At 40.1% G+C, this 24,121-nt stretch overlaps 1 protein-coding gene across 2 annotated transcripts in view; it reads left to right on the plus strand.

The window, feature by feature from the left end:
* The window catches only part of SIK3 (SIK family kinase 3), a 101,470-nt gene extending 78,898 nt beyond the window's left edge, over positions 1–22,572 (plus strand). For both annotated transcript variants that reach the window (XM_075190377.1, XM_075190379.1), the window contains exons 16-25: positions 4,939–5,092; positions 6,154–6,279; positions 6,582–6,682; positions 7,787–7,896; positions 7,980–8,304; positions 8,954–9,735; positions 12,248–12,414; positions 12,713–12,845; positions 13,745–13,896; positions 14,223–22,572. In XM_075190377.1, coding sequence (XP_075046478.1) covers positions 4,939–5,092; positions 6,154–6,279; positions 6,582–6,682; positions 7,787–7,896; positions 7,980–8,304; positions 8,954–9,735; positions 12,248–12,414; positions 12,713–12,845; positions 13,745–13,890 — 2,044 coding nt within the window. In that variant the 3' untranslated portion in view covers positions 13,891–13,896; positions 14,223–22,572. The remainder of the gene's footprint in view (positions 1–4,938; positions 5,093–6,153; positions 6,280–6,581; positions 6,683–7,786; positions 7,897–7,979; positions 8,305–8,953; positions 9,736–12,247; positions 12,415–12,712; positions 12,846–13,744; positions 13,897–14,222) is intronic.
* The last annotated feature ends 1,549 nt before the right edge of the window (positions 22,573–24,121 follow it).

Here is a 24,121-nt window from a genome sequence, read left to right on the forward strand (position 1 = left end):
TCGTTTCTTTTACAGGAGGATAGTGTGCTCCTTCGGACCAGGCCTTTCTTTCAGCCTAAATTGGTTTCTAGATTTCGCCTTAACAAAGATATAGTGATTCTGGCCTTGGTTCACAGTAGGTCTCCAGAGGGAGTGCTCTCTTCAATATCTGGATGTGGTCAGGGTTTCAAGGATCTGTGTTCAAAGGACTAGAGATATTTGCAAGACAGAAAGTCTTTTGACCCTGTATGAATCCATAATAAAGGTTGGCCAGCATCCAAGATATGTATGCGAAGTTGATTGTTTGTAGTTCATCAGACTTACAAGGGAGTAGGGCTACCTTTTTCCTGAAATTCTCAAGGATCACTCCACCAGGTTGATGGGGCTTCTTTGAGATACGGTATGGGGCCTCGTCTGAGCAGCTTTGTCTGGCTGTCACTTGGTTCTCACTTGACACATTTACAAAATTGTATAGGTTTAATGTGTAAGACCCACCTGTAAGGGTAACTTGGGGATGTTTCTGGGTCACCCAATTATATGCCAGAGAAAATAAGATTTTATACGGGGGCAGGGAATTTGGCAGCCTAGCAACTTTTTTTGTTCTTTTTTGGTGCACTGTATGCCCCCTTGTCACCTGTGTAGTCCTGTTTATGAAATGGCTGGAATACTGTTTCAAATATAGTTGCTTTTGGTTTAATCGGCACATAACAAAAATATTCAAAACGTCATCTGGTGAAATAAGAAGAGTTATGAATGAGAACTAAATGGGCAGAGAAATATTACAGATTATGACCCCTATTCCCAGTTTAAATATCAACACCTTACGAAAGATAGATACACTGTACTCAGAAAACACATTCGGGGAGGCGATGATATCGTTTAGTGGATGACATCCCCTCAGTTAGGTACTTGCAGTGTTTGGTGGCACATTAATACAAGGTAAGTAGTGTTTGTAGATAGGATAGATAGGAAAACTAGTGATATTTTGATAGGTACAAGTTGTGGGGCATTTATAATCCATTGTACTGTTGAGCTTTGTCATTAAGAAGCACTTTTTCTACTATTTTCCACACTTCTTATGTGTGGAAGTAAAAGGCGTATGTATGTTAGAAGCTTGAAATCAATGCAAACTTTAAGGCTCAAAGAAAAGTGTCAGATTGCAAATATTCTACAAAATGTAACTTTGACAACAAGATACACACAGCTGCAAAAGAATAAATATTGCAGCGTGTGTGGCCCCAAAAGAAGCCCATTAATAATAACATTGATATTGAGCAGATTTTTATCAGGCATGTTAGGAAATGGGGTCATGAGATAACTGCTGTCGTCCTCTGTGCTGCTCATCCAACTGCACGACCATATCAAATTGATGCCAGCTGACTGGCATATGTGCCAAACGGCTGTCTCACATACAGTTTGATCACCTACTTTTGTAGCTGAATTAGACTGGATACACACTACAAAAATGTTATCCCTATTTGTTATGTATAATGATTTTACCAATGACTGATTAAAAGAGTCCCAATCAGTATGCCGATTCAGTACACACTATACACGTTTTACACGATTTGCCTTCAGATCTGTGCCATAACCTTCTGTCATAACCATCGGCTGAATAGATCATGACTCTGTAAACTCTATAGAGATCCTGATCGTGAGTGCTTCAAAATTGGAGCGACATCTTTCCACGAGATTTTTAGTCGGGTTTAAAAAATCAAATGATACAATGTGCTTTCGAATGAATCATTCATCGTTGCAGTGTACATACTAATGCGATATCAGGCCGAACAGTCGTCTATCGGGTGATTGACCCAGTAATCGTCTGCGAACCGTGTAGTGTGTACACAGCTCTGTAGGTGAAAGCTTTGCTGAAATGGCCGTATGAACCCATGTGCTTAAGAGGTCTCTGGTGTACAGTGCGCACTTGCTTAGAAAAGATCAGTTGAAATTACTTAGATGTTCAGCAGGGAATAATTGGAATGTAGCACATTGAGAATCTCTATCTAATTAGCAGTAAGCACAGCGTTTAGCCGAATGAAATATCAAGCTGACCATGCGCCCTGTCACATTTGGCTAACTAATTTATGGAATAAATATGTGCAGTATTGCTATCATTGCTTTGTGATTAGTGAGGGCCACTAAACATTGTGACACTTAACTTTGTGTAATCATCTCCTTCCTGGAAGAACAAAGAGGAGCGCCACATCATATTGTTAGATGTCAGTATACCAGATTTAGGCTAGGTACACAATGAAGAATTTTCCGAACGACGTGTTATCTACAACGATTTTACGAACGACTGAAGGCCCGATTGCTTGGACGATTTACTTTCAGATCTTTGCTCTCCATCTGGTCCTCTAGTCGTTTCGAGATTGACAGCACAAGTCACTCACTCATTCATTCCTGTCACAATGATTAAAACTGCCTTGTTATATTTCGTTTCTGAAACAAAATTTTTAGTCTCAGAATGAACAAACAAATTATTCCATCTACAGCACTCTCTACATTTAGTCACCAGGGCATGTTCATTTTCGGCAGCGGCTGAAAAGACCATGGCTCTGTAAATTCTATGGGGATCGTGAATGCATACACACTACATGATTGGAATGTGATTGGAAGGAGATTATTAAATTATTATTGTTGTTAATGTGGCTGAGTGGTCGTTTATCCGGTGATTGGCCCGATAATCGGCTGAAAAACCTCCTTTGTGTACCTAGCCTAATTCTAGAAGCATGTAAACATTTCATACAATAGGTGCCTATTCACTGGCAAAGCTAACCTAGGTAGTATTGTGGTATGTCCGTTTCACTCCAGAAAGTGTAGTGTATATTTATTGGGATTTCTCTTTCATCCGGTCTGGGGGACACTGCTTTACCATGGGTGGTGGAGGGGAGCTTGGGAGTTGGCACCTAACTAGTTAATTTTAGTACTGCTGGCAAACCCCTCCCCTCTACAATCCCCCTGCCTCTTCCTGTCCAGTTTTTTTAGGTGCCCTGGAGTTGGGGCAGTGTTTTAGTACTTAGGTAAATTTTATAGATTTACTTTATTTTATTTCCTTTTTTTTAGGGTTTTTTCCTTCAGCAGTGGCAGCGCTGGAGTGTGTTCTACTACAGAGAACACACTCACAGCTTCAGCAGCGCAGGCATCCGTTTGCCAGATGAGCGCTAGCGGCGCTCACTGGTATACATTTGGAGAGTCTAGAGGTGCCTGATTGAGGAGTGAACAAGCGGTCTCACGGACCGCTGTCGCTCCTCCAGCCTCCCCGATAACCGGCACTGCCATGGCCCGATAATCGGCTGAAAAACCTCCATTGTGTACCTAGCCTAATTCTAGAAGCATGTAAACATTTCATACAATAGGTGCCTATTCACTGGCAAAACTAACCTAGGTAGTATTGTGGTATGTCAGTTTCACTCCAGAAAGTGTAGTGTATATTTATTGGGATTTTAGCAACTCCTATTTCCCATTCGTAGTAATCAATGTTATCTTTAGTGTTAGGTCTAAGTAAATAATGCCCAAAAAGATAAAATTGTTGGTGTAGTTTGCTCTTGCTTATCCTAGTGTGACTTTTGTTCTTACACTCAGCAGTCGTCTTTCCCACATACAGCAGTGTATGTCACCTGGGAGTGAAGGATTTAGGACATCTATATATTTTGTAGATTATCTCTTCATAAGCCCCAAAACAAATGTTTATATTTTGAGCATATATAACTGATGTTTACATTGATTTATGTCTGACTCGTGTGGTGTTGCTGGAGAGTTATGGTCTTAATATGTTGCCATATTTTATAATTGTGACACGATGGACCGTCCATGCCACACTCTGTGTTGCTGGGGACCGGTTGAGCTTGTCTTGCTTACGTCCCTTTCTTTATCCCAAATGCCCCCTTTAACCTCAGTAGTAGGGGCTTAAGCTGCTGCCACCACAGGACTCCTTAGCGGCATCCAGAACCGCGTCCTTTCGGGTAACTGTCGTTGCTAGTGTGCCCCCGTGCTGGTACACCTCGGTTGGTACCCCTGACCTCTTGCCTTCAGATCAGGGTTGCTGTGGATGGTACCCCCTGGCTTATCACACAGGCCAGCGCTGCAGGTAGCGGGCAAAGCGCTGGTACTGGAAAGCTGGGTCCAAACACAGAACAGCCGGAAAACGGATAAGGTCTAATCTGCAGATCGTAGGAATTAGGCGTCAAAGCAATTTCCTTAAGCGGTGATGTTGATTAATTCAGGAAGTCCTTAAAAAAGGACAGTTACAGCCACTAGTTGATGGTATTAGCAACATCCAGAAAGGAATGATACGTTTCAGTACAAACCAGTGCTCTTTTTATACACATTCTGACACGCGTCAGCAGGGCGTAACGCCGCCCCCTGATCCTCCCTGGCCCCACCACGTCTGAGTTATTTTTAGTATCAGGATGCAATGAAACATGGATTTAAATGCAATGCAAAGTTAACAACATTTACACTAATCTGCTATATCCCAAAACTTGCTGTGTGAATTATTCGGACAGGATCTGAGATGCAGGATAACAAGTCACACGAACAGAGAGGCAGCGGCCACCTGCTGTGTATACAGGCCAAACAGATGAGTTGGCCACTGGGATGAAAAGGTCTAATTAACATGAGGGACTTTCTTTAGAAAAGTTGTACAAATCCAATCATGACATCCTGTCTCAGAAGTTACAAATCAATACCTCAGAAATTAATGCATTTCCTATACAGAAATATAACCCAATATAATAAAATAAGTATATTTCTAATAGTGTCAAGAATTAGTACATTTGCAACTATATAAATTGGCACACAGTGCTAATAATTTAAATATATTATTACAATAAGTTATTTATGAGTGATCCAGCCACAATAATAATGGACAACATTTACATATTTAAAAAATTATAACATTTAGATTTTAGGCCGATGTCGTATTTTAAACTAATAATCTGTATTTTATCTTCTCAGTTCCATGTACAAAGATTCAAACACTCTACATCTTCCCGCTGAGCGATTCTCCCCAGTGCGCAGATTCTCTGATGGCGCTGCCACAATCCAAGCTTTCAAAGCTCACCTGGAGAAGACCGGACTCCAGAATAGCAGCATCAAACAGCTCCAACAGGTAACAGGCCATCATGTATGAAGATAAACGTGTAGCTGGTTATTAACAAGCAAATCACTGCCACAAAATCCACTCAACAATCCAGTTTATGTTGGACCAGAATATAAATTGTACACGTGTGTAGGTTTGGATGAAAACTTCTCTTTCCTATGGGTCATGTAGAAGGAATGCATATGCAGCTTTTGTGTACACATCAGGGTAGTGTGTGGTGATATGAGGGCTGGACACATTATGGGCCTGATTCATTAAGGAACGTATATGTCGATACATGCCGTACTTTGTGTTAAATTACACTCTGCATACGCAAAAAGTGTCGCCAGTGAATGTAGGTGTATGCAGTTCATCTTCGAGCGCCGCAAAGGAAACTTCTGATAGGCTACAATTTCACAGGCGCAACGGGGAGGGGACTGGGTTGTATGCACGTAGTCAATGTACAGTAAGGGCATGCCAAGCTTGAGCTCACGCATGAGTCCAATTCAAGCTTTGGGCATCTAAGGTATGTGTTTTTCTGTCGTATCGCTTGCACCAGCTTAACTTCAGGTGTAAGTGCCAAGTGATAGTGATGACTGTTGCGTAAATATACTAGAACATGTTTGCAATTAAGAGCAACTATAAAAATGCATTTTATGGGCACATCTTGATAAATGTATTTCATAGAAAAATAAAATGAAGAAGAAAAAAAACTTTTTTTTTTTGCTCTGCGTGTTCTGCTGGAACTTTATATTCTTTATATGTATTCTTCGTATCCTGCAGTGTATAGTCCATCTCAATCCAGCAAGTGCCGTGTAAGCAGAGCTTACCTGCACCTGTATTCATCAAGAGATATTTCTTCTGCTCCTCTTCTAGTTGAATATGCACGTGTATATTTTTTTTTTTTTTGTAAAGCACAATGCGTTCCAGAATGTTTGTTTTTTGTGCTTTAATGAACCACTGTGCAGGCAGATGTACAAACACACTTGAACACTTTGAGCTTTGTCAAGGGTTACTCTTCAGCCAGCATATATAAGGCCCATTGACATGTTTTGAAAGTGGTGCATATGATGACATTTTTCTCTCCACAGGAGTGTGAACACCTACAGAAGTTGTATGGTATACATATGGATGAGAGAACCCTGGAACATACGCAGCAGCAACATGTCATGTACCAGCAGGAGCATCAGCAGCACATCATGCAGCATCAAATCCAGGTACATTATGTTCTCATGCAATACTTTTCTGTTGGTCTTACTACAGTACTTCAGCGTTTTTCCAGCCACATTACATGGGCAGTTGTGTGGTCACAGGTTTGTTTTATGTATGGCGATTCACGTTTCATGACTTCCACTCTTCTCTCTGTGTATTAACACTACACTGTCAAACGGAATCTTGTATTTCCATTGCTTATAGAAACGTACTGCCTAAGGTAAATGTTAGCGCAGTTTGAAAACTGTTATAAGCTTGTGATATTGTGCATTCAAATGACTGTGGTTCCTTCTTTGTTCCACTTTAGGACTGTATTCATCCTGCACAGCCGTCACCACCTCTTCAATCATCGACCATGCTACCAGCCTGTGAGAATCAGCCTGCCATGCTTACTCACCAACTTCAGAGGTAAAGAGGTCAAGTCCTTGGGGAAATGGGGTTACTTCCCACTTTTGGAACTAGACGATGATGCGGTGTGTCAGTATTTTTGTTAAGCACAGAAAAAGTTTTGGGTTACAGGCCCTTTAGGGTGTGCCACACAGGTGTTTTTAGAGTTCCACACTTCTTTCAGCAAAGAAAATAGTATCTTTGAGTTGTGGAAGTAGTTGCATGAGCCCATAGTATTCATTTGGAATGAGAAGTGTTTCTGTTTCAGAACTATTAACAGCTGAAGTGATCCCATGTAACCATGTGGCTATGTACAGACTGCTATTTAAATTCAACTTTTAGATGTGTTGCGAATAAAAGTTAAATGCATGTAAACCAATGTGAAAATGAAAATTGTATCAAATGAAGACGATACAGATTTGTGTTTTACACATGTCAAACTTGCATTGCAATTTTTCTATTTTTTTTTTTTATTTTTTTTATTGTCATTTCATTTAATTTCATTGTACATCAAAGTATTTGAAAACTTTCAAATAATTCAGTGGGAGTGTCATGTGATGTGGTATTATGTCAGTACTAGAGCATTCTAAAATCTGTATGAGACAACCCCAAGTCATGCCATGTCTCATGTTTCTCGACATAAATTATTGAATTTGATTCTTCACTTTTTGTTTCTAAAACCGGTAATAAGGTCAGTTTAGTTAAAAACAGAGTTTGTGTTTTCCCAGCGGTGGTGGCTGAAAACCCTGTTAAGTTTGCCCATAGTAACATTATTGTGTAGAGAATGTGGATTGTGCTAGTGAAGACAGAAGCAATGGCTATTTTTATATTCTGTATTGTTACCTTTATCATGAAGTCATAGTTCATGACGTTTTATAGTCTTGTGACTATCCATATATGTTAGGAATATTCCCTGCTTTCGGTACACATGACTTTTGCTGTTGCTGTAAGAACTTTTTATTATGCCCAGGTTGTCATTATTACTGCATTTGTATCTAGTAGTTTGTCCCAATGTGTGAGTAACTGAAGCTGATACAAACAAGTTCTTGTGTTTGCCAATTAAGTAAACTACAGAAATATTTTCTTACATTCTGTCTGACCACACCTGTTTTTGACCTCTTTCAGATTGCGAATTCAGCCTTCCAGTCCCCCTCCAAATCCAGCCAGCAACCACCTTTTCAGACAGCCAAACAATAGTCCACCCCCATCCTCCAGTGCCATGCTCCAGACACATGGTATGATTCTGTCATGACCAATACACCACCTGATATACTTACTGCACTCTTTTATATTTATTATTGTTTTTTTGCTTTTCCAGGAGCCCCTACTTCCACTCAGTATCAGGGGATGCCAGGTCACAGTGCTATTTACCAGCCTTCTAGCAGTGGCTCCCCTCCTCCTAGCATCACACTGCCACGCATGAGCATACAGCAGCAGCAGAACCAGCAGCAGTCATCGCAGCATGTCACCATCCAGGTGCAAGAGCCATCCGACATGTCAGGAGCTGCGAGGGGTATTCCAGTCAATCCTTGTGCCAATCACATACAGATGCAACAGCGGGCATCACTTATGGCTTCATTGGGCAGTTATACCCACCGACCACTGTCCAAGCAACTGAGTGCTGACAGTGCTGAGGTGCACAGGTAACAGAGGGGAGACGGGGGTGGTTGGCTTAGGGCAGTGGAGAAAGTAGCTGTCCATGGTACAGAGAATCTAATGTGACTTTGAGTGTATATTATTTGTTTAAGATCTCAATAGTTTTGATCTTGCCATTTCCTACATCTTGTATAAGCAGCTTGTGCAGAACACAGTTCTCTTGTTGACATTTTAAAGCACTGCAACTTTTTAATACATTGAGTAGTTGGATATAAATGTTGGGCTTCTACATAAGTCAAGCAATGTTTTCTTGGGAGATTAACGTAAATCATCATTTGAACTGCTGGTTGGAGGTTTTAAGGCCAAATTAAAAAGACGTTGTACTGTTACTGTGAGAGACTGCTGGTCTAATGTTCCTTCAGTAACATATTCCAGTAAGTGCTTAATTTAAGGAATTGAGTGAACTTCCATTATAATTAAGAGTGATGACTACATCGATTCCCTCCTGCAAACTTGTAAATGTATGTGTATTACCCTCCAGAATACAGTATAATTTTTGTTAATAAGCACATTTTGTAAAACATCCTGCAAATTGAGGGGTTTTAGTTGGAAGAAAAGGGTGACTTTTACTTTTGAGTAGCTGTTATCCTTTACAATACTACTGATGTAGTCATGTGACTCCTTTATGTATTTCAGCCTGAATGTGGGACGCTTCTCTCCCTCCACGAACTATGACCAGACCCACCTACACCCTCATGTGTTTTCTGATCAGACACGGCCTACCCCCACAGGCTACAACCCAACCCAAGGAAGTACGGGATACAACCCACCTGGTGCCACTGGTTATCCTCAAGCTTTGAAAGTTCCTCAAGTAGAGCAGTACCCTGCATTCTCTGCAACCCCCCAACAGAATTACCCAACATCAGTGCTGCAACAGGCCTTGCTTTCACCTACTCCTAGCACATATACCAGGCATCACCAGCAATTGCCACACATGCTTCAGGGCCTGCTCTCTCCACGGCACTCTCTGACTGGCCATGCGGATGCACGCTTGCCCCCTGCTGACTTCATGCAGCTTATTAAACAGCACCAGCAACAGCAGCAGGAACTGAATGAACTGCTCAACCAGCACCTGAATCAAGGAGATGCAGGTAACCTTTCCTACCAGAGCCCCCCTGAACCCTACCACCATCTCCTTCAGATTCGAGCACAAGAATGTATGCATCAAGCAACAACTGCTCCCCCACCACCCAGATTCCACCCGTCTATGCTGCACTCGGAGAGCATGGAGGAGGACTGTTCTGGGGAGGGACACAGGATGGGTGAGGGAGAGACTCTCAGAAGTTTAAGCAAACCCCAGCAGGAGACTGGACATGGTGATACAGAATCTCTTCTAGGGACACTAAGAGAGCAAGAGTTGGGTACGCAGCAGTATCAGCCGCAGACCTCTTATAGCCGGACCAAGCCAACCAGCAGAGGTAAGTCTTAGAAGACAAACAGTGTTTGATATAATAAGCTCTTACCCTCTGATATATTCTCCATGGAAGTTTTACAGTGACCATTGTAAGTTATAAGAAAAAATGACTGTTTGCAAAGCTGCAATAAATGCTGAAGACACAGAATGTCTGTGAAGGGTTATATTGGAAAATGCTTACAAGTAGACCTGATGTGAATGAGTTTACTGCATTTCTCCTGCTGGTCTTTTTATCTTAATAGCTTTTTATCAGTCTGCTTCTTGAACTCTCATCATGAAGCCTTGTACACAAAAACCCATCAAAACATTTAACCCTTATACTTCCTGACCGACAGCATAGTGTTTCAAGTTATTAGCCTGAACCAGCTGTCCCATAACACAGCAGAATATCTACTGGCTGTCAGTATGGTTACGCAGGGGATGACGGCTGAATCACTTAGTGGGCAGATATATTTGGGAACTAAAGTACTAAGAGGATGAGTGATCCAGGTGATCAATTTGTTTACAGATTGGTTTAGTTTTGCCCTGTATGTATGTATGTATGTATGTATGATGAACAGTACTGTTTAAGATAATGAATAGAGCTTAAAGTTTTAGAATCGCTATATAGCTGTAAAATACGGTAAATCATGGCCTCCTCAAATTTAGAGATAATATATCATATTTCAGGTAACGCATGCTTTGCTTAGTGCACGGGCAGTGTACAAAAATATAGTTTTTCTACGCTCGCTCCACTCAGAAAAGAGCATAAGAAAAAAAATTCACCCGGTATATAAATGTGAGCTCTGTGTGAGCATTAGCCAAGATTACGCACTATACTTTCCAGGCAGCTGCTATCTTGCATCAGAACTTCATTGTTTGCAGGCATTTGCCAGACGGTTAAGCTGAAAACTGTTCGGGAGGTAAATTTATCAAAGTGTGGGTTTCTGGCGGGTTTGAAAAAGTGGAGATGTTGCCTATAGCAACCAATCAGATTCTAGTTCTCATTTGTTTAGTACATTCTACAAAATAACAGCTAGAATCTGACTTTGTTGCTATAGGCAACATCTCTAATTTACCCCCAGGAGTCAGTGTAGTGAAGAATGCGTTCAGAGAACACTTACATAGTGCACAATAATTATTATATGAAATATGACGGGTTTTAAATTTCCTTGTAACCTGAATGGGGGCTCATATTCGCCATCCTAAACTTTTGCACTTTTAGTAAATCATCCTAGTACACTGTAAAGTAGAATTTTCTTTTCCCTTGTGGGCATAAAGTAACAGGCTGTGTTCCTGGTAGTAGGCTTGTAACATCTGCTAGATCATTTTCAAAGTTGTACTTTAATTCTGTACTAGTAATGTTATAATAGTCTAGTGACATTTACAAAAATATAATAGTTTACCTTTAAATTTTATTTATATTAGCTATGCGTCCTAGTGCAAGATACTATTATTACCTGTTAGTCATTTTCTAGTCCGGCGGTTCCCAAACTGTGCGCCGCGGCTCCCAGGGGTGCCGCGGCGCTGTCACTGGGGTGCCGCGGCCCAAGCATTGAAAAGAAGAAAAAGCACAGAAACTTGCCAATCCGCCGGGCGCCAGGACCCAGAAGACTCCTCTCTCCCGCAGCTGTCACTGAATATCGACGTCGGTAAGGAGCTGCTGTGGGAGAGAGGAGGCTGCTGGGTCCTGGCGCCCGACGGATTGGTAAGTTTCTGTGCTCTTTCTTATTTTTCTATGGCTGGCGCGCGGCAGAGGAGTGAGAGGGAGCGTGACAGCTGGGGCAGAGAGGCTGACAGCTGGGGCAGAGAGGCTGACAGCGTGTCTGGATGCAGAGGGGACAGAGTGCCTGAGGGCAGAGTGTCTGGATGCAGAGGGGGCATTTTTGCATACAACTAAATAAGTATTTCTGTCCTGTCCTAAATACTTGTTACAATTTTTTGACCCAACTACTTCTAAAACAGCAAAAGTTTGGGAACCACTGTTCTAGTCTGAGAAAGGACCACTGTGTGTGTGTTCTTCAAAAGAAAAGACTTAATGGCTGGAAGTCTGTTGTGCTCAGGGACAGTTCTCTTATGATTGCAGGTTTACTCCAATATCACTTCTGAAAAGCTCATTAAGCCTGTGTGTGTGTGTATGTGTACATATATATAAAAAAAAAATAAATATATATATATATATATATATATATATATATATATATATATATATATATTCAATTAGCCGCGATGTTCTGAGTAGCATCGTGGCAGCAAGATTTTTACAGAAATCTCCACTTATTTTTCCTCTCGCCCCATAGAGGTGTGAGGGAAAATAAGCAGATACTTTACCGTAAGTAACTAAAAATGCACAGCTGCAATGTTCCTCAGATCATCGCGGCTTATTGAATTTCCCCCATATATAGATAGCGAGAGAGATGCAATGTTTGTTGTGAAAAATCTCTGCATATACTAATAGTCATATGTGAATATTTACACTTGAGTGCCTGGAATTCAACAAATGCAGTGTGCTAATATTTTCATTTATTTTCCCAAAGAACCAAGACCTTCGGTGAACTGCATGGACAGGGTTTCCCCTCCTCATGTCATGGAAGTTCCAGACCACAATGGTGTCCCTTACCCTCCTAGATCCTCCCCCAGTGAGCATGCTCGTACCAGGATGCTGCAACGGCACCACACAATCCAAACTAGTGATGATGCCTATGTAAGTACATTTAGGGTTGGTAGATGGGGTTTTGACAGAATATCTGTTAAATCTAAAGGAATATTTTATACATATAATAAATGTTATCCATATGAAAGTCTACAATAAATATCCAGATTGGAGTTGTGTGGTAGCATTTCATGCACAATATTGCCCAAAAGATTGTGTAGAGAAAAGGGATAAGAAAAACTTCTAGCCCAACATGGGAGCTAGAGTAGGCATTTTTTTAAAGACTATACTAACATATGACACATTTTTTCCTTAAGTCTGTAGACTTGACAGCTAGCTTTCATTTCAGGTGCAGCTGGATAATTTGGCCGGTATGAGTTTAATGGCTGGTAAAGCTCTTAGCTCTGCTCGTATGTCCGATGCAGTTCTGAGCCACTCTTCACTCATGGGAAGTCAACAGCTCCAGGATGGAGAGAGTGAAGGTGATTGTGTTCTCAAGAGCATATCTGTTGGTTTTTGTTGTTAATCATGCTTACTACGTTCTTACCTTGTGATCATTACCTTCTTCTCCTTTCTTGTCCTTGCTATGCTTTGCTTCATCTATATGCTAATTACACCTTCCTTGTAACAACCATTGTTCCACCATTGTATTTGCAGCTACCTTTGTTTCTTCACTCATACTCTGTATTCGTTAGCACACTTCCAGAAGAGTTTAGATGCATTTTATATGCTTACAATGTTAACGTCTGACTGCTTTCAAAATGATTCTAGACTTATTTACTTTGCAGCCAGGTATATTTGGTTATTTAAATGGCTGACATTAGCCCATGCATCCCTCATGCTCTCTACACCCTTTGCCTGCCTCTGTCGTGCTTCCCTTTTCTCTTTGCCTGCCTCTCGTCCGCTCACCCTTTTCTCTTTGCCTGCCTCTCGTCCGCTCACCCTTTTCTCTTTGCCTGCCTCTCGTCCGCTCACCCTTTTCTCTTTGCCTGCCTCTCGTCCGCTCACCCTTTTCTCTTTGCCTGCCTCTCGTCCGCTCACCCTTTTCTCTTTGCCTGCCTCTCGTCCGCTCACCCTTTTCTCTTTGCCTGCCTCTCGTCCGCTCACCCTTTTCTCTTTGCCTGCCTCTCGTCCGCTCACCCTTTTCTCTTTGCCTGCCTCCCGTCCGCTCACCCTTTTCTCTTTGCCTGCCTCCCGTCCGCTCCCCTTTTCTCTTTGCCTGCCTCCCGTCCGCTCACCCTTTTCTCTTTGCCTGCCTCCCGTCCGCTCACCCTTTTCTCTTTGCCTGCTTCCCTGCCTTCTGTTGCATTTTCTACCTTGAATGTTTGTACTCCTCTCTGTTACTGCAATTTTAATTTCTGTATTTGCTTTTATTGTACAGATTGTGAGAGAACTTCTGAAGAGACAGAATTATCTGTGATAGATGACAGTGGGCAACATCTTTCCACCTCTTGCTATCCCGCTACCATGCTGCTGGGGTACAAACACACTGATCTGAACTTCAGCATGGAGCAGGCAGGAGTGTGAATTGAGGTATGTTGATCTGCAAAAAAAACCAACCATCTGATGCTGGTTATGCGTGTCTGTTTTTAGTACTTTTTCCACATTGGTTTTGATTTGGCTAACTCCTGAAATATAATTGTAAGACAATGTCCCTGTTAGCTTTTTAAACTAAAGTGACTTCTTTTGGAGCAGCGCACAGATCATATTTGAAAACGTTGAAGATGTGATGTACAGCTTAACCATGTACTTGCACTATACAGTGTTGGCTGTACACAGTGGTTGTGTGATGCAGTGCACAACGGTCTGATTCCTGTTTCACTGAAGTATTTACAGTGGTTCATCTTACTCTTTTGCAGGTTTCTTTCAAGGAACAGAGGATCCCATCTTTTGAACACCAACAGTATCTGCAGCTTTAGCGCCAAATTTTCATCTGTATTCCTTCCCCAAACTGACTCTCCACGCCCCCACCACATCACAGACTGATTCTGGGAGTGCCCCATCTTTTTATTTTATCATTTGTGTTTTAGTCCACCCTCCGTTCTGGAGATTGGGTCTTCATAAAGAAGGGCAGGAATTGGTTGTGGGGAATCTATACCCCACTTTTATTCAAAGAGAAGTCTGTGAACTTGCTGCTCTTGCAGGCAGTGGCAGGCAAAGGAGGAGGGTTTTTTTCAAAGGCGCTGTGAGGAAGGGTAGCATTGGCAGGGCAGGAATTATGTGGTGCCTGAAATATAGAAACACCAGCAAAGCATCCTATATAGAAGTCTGGCACCTATTGTGGCAAGAGAGACTGCAGCTTCACAGTAGGAGTGCCCAACCAGGGACACAGGAGACACAGGCACCTGTGGGTGACCAGTGCATAAGCGACCAGGGTGGTCTGGCAGGAGCTGCTAGTGCCTCGGGTGAAGTGTTGTAGGAGAGTTTGGCATCTGATTGACAGCTGATATTTCACAATCTACACTAGCATAGTTACATCTGTTTTTTATCCATGTTTACAGAGTTGATTATGGTCCACTGGGCAGTGGTCATGAATGTAAACTATGACCTAGATCAAGCTCCAGTTTTCATAAGTTGCACTAATTTATTTTATCGCTTAGGGCATGTAGTTCTGTGTATCCACCTCAGATATAAAAAACCAAAGAAAATATAAACGTTCACATACACACACAAACCCCCTTTGCAAAGAGTAAATAGGACAGGAAATATGTGCAGTTTTAATATATATATATATATATATATATATATATATATATATATATATATATTTAGTTTTATTTTTGTGTATTAACATGTAGAAGGTTTTGGTGGACCGTAAACTCCAATCCCCGATTCAAAAATATTTTATTCTTTGAAGGGTCTATTACATGGCCAGTTTTCAGGAGACCCCGTGTTTGTAGAAGTAGTTAGGTGATTCATATATAAAAATGTGACTAACAGAACTAGGCAAGTCAGTGTACGGGAATGTCTGATACCTGGAGCTGAATATTTTTAGTTATGCTCTTACAGATAGCGTTGGTCCTGCTGTAGCATAGAATACGGTGGTACGGTGCAGTGAGTGTAGGAAAGCTTATTGTTGCACACACTGAGCCTGATAAAAGGCTTTTACAGAGGTGCTTACATCACACTACATAAATGCATGGGGACAGTGTGCGGAATACCCAAGTGGGGTATATAGTGTAGTGAGGTGATGAAAGATGGATATAATCTAGGATAACCTACACCCTGGGTGCTAGCTCCTCCTGCCCATCTGCCCTGAAGACACATCCCACACAGTGCCCATGAGGCCCTTGGGAGATTAGGCCTGGTGCAATATGCTACTTATTTTACATATGATTATTTTTATTATTTTAGTGTTTTGTCTGTCATTCATTATGATCAGAATTAACCCTGAGTGTGCCAGGAGTTCATCTCCACATGGCAGCGAGAGGGTTAAAGTGAGATCTTAAAGTGTTCCATGTAAAGTATGTGTGGGGACTGTACATATGTGAGTGTGTGTATATAAATGTCTGTGTGTATGGATGTATATATAGTGAGGGTGTTGGTGTATATAAAGACAGTTGTTACTAGAGATCAGTAATTGTTGCCAATTATTTCATCTATCATCATCTATAGCCATTTATCTTCTGAACCCTGTTTTGCAATCATGAACATTAGCTGTTTTCTCATATGAGATGAATAACCTGTAATTTGTTGCAGTCATTAATGGACTAAGGGCACCCCTGGTCTGTTACAGGACTGTCATAGAGGGAAGCGTTCAGGAAGACTGTGCATATTTGTATTTAAGACAAATATGGTCTTGCGTGATAAACCGCAGCAATTGGCCACTGCATGTGGGAGCTCCACAAGAGGTACAGCCATAAAACCAGTTAAAATTTTATTGACTGCAAACAAGACCTTGTCCTGCACTATAACCTTACACAGTCTATATCTGTGCTTATTTATCACATGCACAAAGGTTTCTCATCCCCATCTGCATTGTCCTTCTGTTTACCATCATTTCCTTGCTCTGATTAGCAGTGTTCCAGCCACATTCAACTTCCTAGCACTTTGCTCTGCATCTTTTTACATTTGCAATGTGTCACGCTGACCATTTTATTTTGCTGAACTAGCCATTTTCCCGTCTTCTAATGCTGCTATATTTCCACCTCTCACACTACTCATTCCTGTCCTCATAAGCTGTTGATCTCCTACCTAGAGGAACAAGCGTTTTGCAATAGTGCCCTTTCAGTCATATATCAGTGCCGTGTGGGCGGCTGGCACAGGGGTTTTAAAACGTTGCATACAGCATATTTTCTGCTTGCTGATATGTGTATATCTGTGTCATAGGAAGCAATGTATGCAGAACAGAGCAACTTGTGTTGAGGGGGAGGGAGGAGGGGGAAGCAACATGTCTTTATATACACAAGTGTGTGTGTTGTCCCTGCACTCGTCACCAGTTCATTTCAATTCTGGCCCAAAGAGCCTCTCTTTTCTCTTACAAACACAAATATCAAAGTAAAATAAATATATATATATATATTATTATTTGAGAAAGAAGAAAAAAAAAATCACCCCTGCTGGACTGAGCAGGCTCCCACTGCATCTCTGACGTAAGAAATGTTCTTTTTTTTTTCCGTTTTTATTTCTTAGTTCATCTTTCTTGTTTCCCTAAATGTTGTTATATAATAATTATTGTTATTATTGATAATAAAAACAAAAAAAAGAAACAGTTTGTGTTTTAAGAGGGCAGAAAATGTAGGTTTGCATGTGGGTCACCACTCGCTATGTCCATTTTCTTGTTTGCTGTACATCTGACTTCTATAGTCTCATCTCTGTTTCTACTTGTTTGTTTGCCTTTCCATTCTTTTCCCATATAGAAAGAAAACTATTTTTTGCACCCTCCTTATTAAGAGCGCCATTTATATTTTGGGGATGGGCCAGATTAACTTGTCTTTAGGTGAAGGATTGTTGTAAAGTGTAATACTGCGCTAATGCAGACAGTGGGAGCGTTGTACTGTGCAGATGTGCTGTTCTTTTAATGTTTGGATAACATTCCATAATTGTCACAAATCTGAATATGTAACCCTCCCGTCCACTCTTGACAGAACTTTTGATTCTGCAAAACCTGCATCTTGCAACCTTTCCAAGTCGTAAGTAACCTTCACTGCGAGCAGGTAAAAGCTGGTGATAATCCGTGTGTCTAGCTCTGGTTATGTCCAAAAGCTGGCATAACATTTGTGCCCATAGTGGACATAATCTTGACTTGTAAAAAGAAACTCATTATTTTTATTTATACTTTTTTTTTTTTTTTTTTTCCCCCTCCAAAATTGTTGTGCCTACTCATGCATAAAACATACATTATTTTGCTGTCCCTAACTTTTATTACATGGGGTGCAGACATTCATCAATCACCAGTCTGGCATGTGCACGAAATTTGTCTTTTGCTGCCTCAGTAGTGTTGCTGGGCCTAGCAGGGAAAGATGGGATGAGCATTTGTAAGGATTTAATTTTAGTGTGTTGGGGCATTCAGGAATGAAGGTTACCTAGAGTCTGCTGCAGCCCAGGTTACATATCCTGATTGCCTTACAGCAACATTCCAGCAGCCTTTGAAGTGATTACCGGATATTTTCTTGGTGTTATGGTGGATGTTCTGTATCTTTTGATTTGCATGCTTTTTTTTTATTTTTTTAAATGCATCCTTTCTATTTCTCTTTCTATTTTTGTTCTTGGTGTTTTTGTTTTTCTAATTCCTGTCTGTTAAATTGCCCGCTGTTTGCTTTTAATCAAAGACTGCAAGCATTCCCAAGTGGTACCACTCTATAAGCACTTAAAACAAATCACTTGCACACATGTTTAAACAGTCTTCTGAACATCAACTTATGTTTCTCTCAGCATATAAACGGTAACATGCATTAGCAGAGTCTGCCTTTGCCCTTGTGGGTTTATATGCACATGGAAAGTCATGTGATTACCAGTGGCAGTGTATTCGTGTTTAGCCGCTGTCTAGTTCTTGGAAAACATTGGATGTACCTTAGAATGGAACAAGCATTCTAGGAAATGCAGTTATTTGCAACACTGCTTACCAAGAGGTTGTGCAATGCTATTTATTTTTTGACTGGATAAGTTGCCTTTGTCAATAGCTGAGGGCTTTAAGTGCTCACAATGTCCCAGTATTAAGTTTATTACAAATCCATGCAGAGCAGCTCTGCAGTCTAATTCTAACGCTCTTATAGACATTGATAGGTTCATGAGCAGATTTCCCTACAAGACAGAAATAACTATGCATGGGTTATTTTCTTGGAGTCACTTCATTTAGCAGCATAAACATATGCTTTTATTGCAAGTGCTGACCTTACCTATTGTACAGTACTGTAAAATATGTCTGTGCTATCTAAAAGGAATAACATTCATTCTCAAATTATCTACGCACCTGTGGATGGGCAAATACTTATAAATATAGTTTTCTGGTCTGGATTGAGGATCGCTACTTGTGCATTACAATAAAACCTACATTTTTCAAGCGTTTAAAGCTAAATGCTTTCACACCGCTAACATGGTGAGATTATTTTGCAGCCATAGGCTGGCCATTCTCCTGTACAATGTTTTCAAAGGCTTCTGTTTGGGTGAATCTGCTTATTTAGGCAGTGGTGTGTGATATACAGTAAAACACAGGTTATTATCATCATTTAACACTAAGATGGATATGGAGTCCGCACCTGCTAAGGTCTGTCATTTTATTGCCATATTGTGTATGTACACTTGCTGCAGATGGCTTTTGAAGAAGGGCTGTAAAACAGAGTTAAATTTGCTTTAAAATTCTGATAAAAAAAATTATCCATCAATAAATCTACTTATGTAAACTTGATAAAACAACATGAGATAGTGCCATTGTGTATAGAGAAGGGTCAGATGTACATGGATCTCCACACCTATTTGTATAGAACCAAGCTCCCCACTCTCCATCACTGTTTAATGCATAGGTGTCCAAACTCAGTACTCAAGGGCTACCAACAGTTAATGTTTTCAGGATTTCTTTAATCATGCACAGGTCTTTTGGGCTGGGTCAGTAATTATCCCACCTGTTTCTGCAGACAGAAATCCAGAAAACACCTCTGGTTTAATGAGTCTATGGGGTATATTTACTAAACTGCAGGTTTGAAAGAATGGAGATGTTGCCTATAGCAACCAATCAGATTCTAGCTGTCATTTTGTAGAGTGCACTAAATAAATGACAGCTAGAATCTGATTGGTTGCTATAGGCAACATTTCCACTCTTTCAAACCCGCAGTTTAGTAAATCTAGCCCTTAGTCCCGTCCCGTACAAGATTCCAAACAGCTGGACAATATCTGTCATACTTTTCCCAACTCATCTTTCAGGTAGTTTTTCATTTTTCATGATCCATCCAAAATAATAGCACATTAATGGTCTGCTGTGGCCTCTTTTGTTTTGCAGTAATTATCATTTTCATATAATCATTCAACAAATGTACAAATTCCCATCTGGCTGATACACAAGGCAATTCAGGCACTAAACAGAAATGTAGTTATGCTGGGGGCAAAAATGTTACCCCAATATCTCCTTGAGCATTAGTAGTTTTTAAGGGAGTTCTCATATTGACTACACTTATACATGATATCTATTTATACCCTTATTTCTACCATCATTCATATCCTTTAGCTGTGCAGGGTATTATGTAGAAAGCAAATATCTGTGAGCTCATACTACTCTCAGGGTTGTTGGCAATCATAATTTGGTCGTGACATTGTGTTTCTGTTAATGTACTTTCCATTGCTGAACTGCATTTATTCTAAGATAAATATTATGGAGCACTGATATAAAATGCTTCCATAACTGCTATAAATGATGATACATCAGTATTGTGTTATAGACGTAGCTGTGACAGATGGATGCATAGTCACATTATGATCAGTAGTCTCTGTGGAGAGACACAGGTACAATAAAGAGTTTTACTCAAGTGAATGCTGGTACAGTATACACCAGAGCCTTATCAAAGTGGATGACTGGACAAGGGGGATATGGTGTATGCTCCTGCATTGTACAGACATCGTCATAGGGATCAACGATCTTTGTGACCAGCTCATGCATGTCAAAAGAATAGAGGTGAGACAAAAGACTGTCATCTGCACAGATTTCTGCATGTTGAAGTGTTAAGTTTGTTCAGTTAACTTGGAATGAATGTAGGATGCTATTTGTAATGGTTTCCAAGTTACTTATGAAATAAAAAAAAACAAAATTATAATTTTAAAATATAACGTGCATATGAAAAGCCATTGTGTAACAGGCAATAGCTACATACAATCAGTGTTTGGAATTGTGTCTATTACCTTATGCTTTTTCAGCAACTCTATAATACAACTTATAATTGGGAATATGCCTTTCCCACAAAATACAGATTATCTGAAATGTGCTCTACCTTATAAAGGACACCTGTGTATTAAGTTTAATAGCCATATGCTTTGACATGCTCCTACATTATTCTACACTGATGCTGGGTTTGCAGCTAGTTAGTACTTAGTATCATTTGCAACAATCGCACAAAGATACGCTGACCATTGTACATACCTTGTAATTTCCTCAAGAAATAGTACATTATAGCACTTTTATTATCACTTTCACAAAATACATATGTCCTATATCATTACACAGCAAAAAATTCTTCATCTCATTAATTACTTTTATAAAGCACCTGTCTCCCAATAAAGTTCAAAGCACATTACATTTAGTCACTTTACATTTAGTGGAGGGTGAGGCAGCCATCTTGGGTAATCATTCACTGCAGTCCATGCCTCCTTAGCACTTACATTATAAGTTCCCTACCACACACACTCTAAGATCCATTTCTGTCTGAAGCAAATTAAGTGCCCAGAGAATCCCACACAAATATGGGAAGAACATACAAACACCACATAGATGGAGTCCTGGGTGAAACTTATGACCTCAGCGCTGTGAGGAAGCAATGCTAGCCACTGTGCTTATAAAGAAATTAATATATAGGCTCTATTCATAATTGGTGTTGTGATACCTGGTGTTATGTCCAATGCAGAATAGGTTAACAGATGATTAATGTTGTAGATATCTTCTATATAATTTATGCAAGGAAAAATGTTTAAAATATTAAGTAACATTTAACAATATAATTATTTTTTACTTTGCTTCACCCAAACATGAGCTTAATGTGTTAGTGGATTTCATCTATCTATTCAAACTAAATATAAGTTCTGTTGCACAGTTTAAAACATTTTCACATATAATAAAAAAAAACAAAAAACAAAAAAACAAACAAACTATATTAAGGTGTTCTAGAAGCGTCTGTCTCCCACTGAGCTGCCATTGTTGGAGTCGTCGGCTCATGGAAGAGGTTTGATATGTTAAAAAGCATGGCCAAGCCCTGCAAGTCTCTCCCCTCGCTTTCTGTAACGCCCATCTACATGTAGGGGATTGGAGAGCTGTCTTCAAAACATTATTTATAGATTAGAGTTTTAAATTGTTAAAACTGTGCAACTGATCTTTTTCTTTCAATTTTGTGAAAACTATCTTTACACAGAACTGTAAGTGCTGGAGAATGTGCAGCATAGCACAGCTAAACATTACAGATCCTGATTTCCAGAGTGATTCACCATGAACTTGAACCTGGAGCCTGAATTCTCTGTATTGTCCCATTGAATGACACATCAACACCACAGAGTTCCTAGCAAAGGAGAAGGAATGATTCACAGTTGCTGGCAGTTTTGATCATGATGCCACGTCATGTATGGACATTTTCAGAACACGTTGCAGCAGCTTGACACAATCTAAATTACCCGTTTTTTGCTGTAAAAGCAATCGGTAAAGCTTCACTGCAAGCGATTGAGATAATTTTGAGCTTCTATCAACAAAGCCTCATTACAACTTCTAAGAGATGAACTTGTAAATTATACTGGGAATTTTTCAGTCAGTCATTTCTTTGCATCCAATACACGCAGGAATCCGCTGAATGTAATAAAACTGCTCTATGAAGTATGTCCAAAGTAATTATTTAGATTTTGTTTTCTGGTTGATATTTTTATTCCATAATTTATGTTGGCCTAGCAAGAAAAATATAAAACATGTAGTAAAAATGGCTGTTTCAGTGATTAATTTTTTATTTTATTTTAATTTTTTTGAGACGTCAGAAAATGATTTTTGAAAGTGAATTCCTGGAAATAAACTTGTGATATGCAGACAAATTGGTTCTCCATTTTGTGAATTTGTGTTGGTTAAATGGATTTTTTCATGAAACTAAATAAAATGTGTATAAGTGTATTACTGTATAAGTGAACAGTACAAAATAGGACAAGTAGGCTGCAGAGGGCTGTGCAAAACTCGAGAGAAAATGGAGAGAGGAGACAACTGACCAGAGACCTCTCCTTATTCAGTATAATCATCATCTTGATGGGGATCTATAAAAAAAAATAGAGAGAGACCGATACCAGTGAGACCAAACTTTATGATATTTTTGTGAAACATCTCTACACTTATACATCTTTCATACATGATTAACAAGGGTAATCCAATTGTGAATAGTAGGTGCCTCATATGGCGTCCAACATCTGGCAAGTATGACTGTAGCCAAAGTTGGTAAATTAAAAATATGTTTATAAAGAAAAAGAAGGTTTACTAAAGCACTCCTCCAGAGTAAGGCCGAGGAGGCATGTGTTAGGATAGAAGGCAGGGGCAGCTACAATTGGGGAACATTTACACTTCCACACCTCTTCCCTAAATACATGTACAACAGTGTACAACAGGGCAACTCCAGAGCCTGGCAAAAAGTACCAGGAATGGTGGTAATACTGTTAGGAGAACCACATCTACTAAACAGAAATGCACTTGTTGAAACCTTAGACAGGAGATGGCCTTTATTTGTGCCCCGGATCATCAAACGCCATATATATATATATATATATATATATATATATATATATATATATATATATTTGGTTTTTACAATTGTTTTTATTGTACAATAAATTTCATGTATACCCAGGGTGTGAATTCTATAAAATTTTACGTTTTTTGGGTGAATTTTAGTATTCTGTCCACGATATGGCTCTTATTTTGGGCTGATGTTGTACCTAGTTTAGTTTGAGGTATGTTTTTATTATTTATATATCAATTGTAGTGCTTTCTGCTTCCGGTGTTTTTCAGTTTTTTAATTATAAATCAATTATCCATAAGTTTAGGTGTAAAAATGGCATCAGGTAGGCTCCTGATTTGCTCCAAATTTGTTCTGCAGCAGGGCAAGGACCCCAAGCATACAGCCAGTTTCATTAAGAGCTATCTTCAATATAAATAGGAACAAGGAGTCCTGGAAGTGATGATATGGCTAAGGGGTTAGCACTTCTGCCTCATAGCACTGGGGTTATGAGTTAAATTCCCGACCATGGCCTTATCTGTGGAGTTTGCAAGTTCTCCCCTTGCCTGTGTGGGTTTCCTCCGGATGCTACAGTTTCCTCCCACACTCCAAAAACATACTAGTAGGTTAATTGGCTGCTGTCAAATTGACCTTAGTGTCTCTCTCTGTGTGTATGTTAGGGAATTTAGCCTGTCAACTCCAATGGGGCTGGAACCGATGTGAATGAGTTCTCTGTACAGCGCTGCGGAATTAGTGGTGCTATATAAATAACTGGTGATGATATGGCCCCTACAGAGCCCTGATCTCTACATGTGTCTGGGATTACATGGAGAGACAGTAGGATTTGACCAAGCCTACATCCACAGTAGATCTGTGGTTAGTTC

The sequence above is a fragment of the Mixophyes fleayi genome, chromosome 11 (genome assembly GCF_038048845.1).
Source record: "Mixophyes fleayi isolate aMixFle1 chromosome 11, aMixFle1.hap1, whole genome shotgun sequence".
NCBI classification, from domain to species: Eukaryota; Metazoa; Chordata; class Amphibia; order Anura; family Limnodynastidae; genus Mixophyes; species Mixophyes fleayi.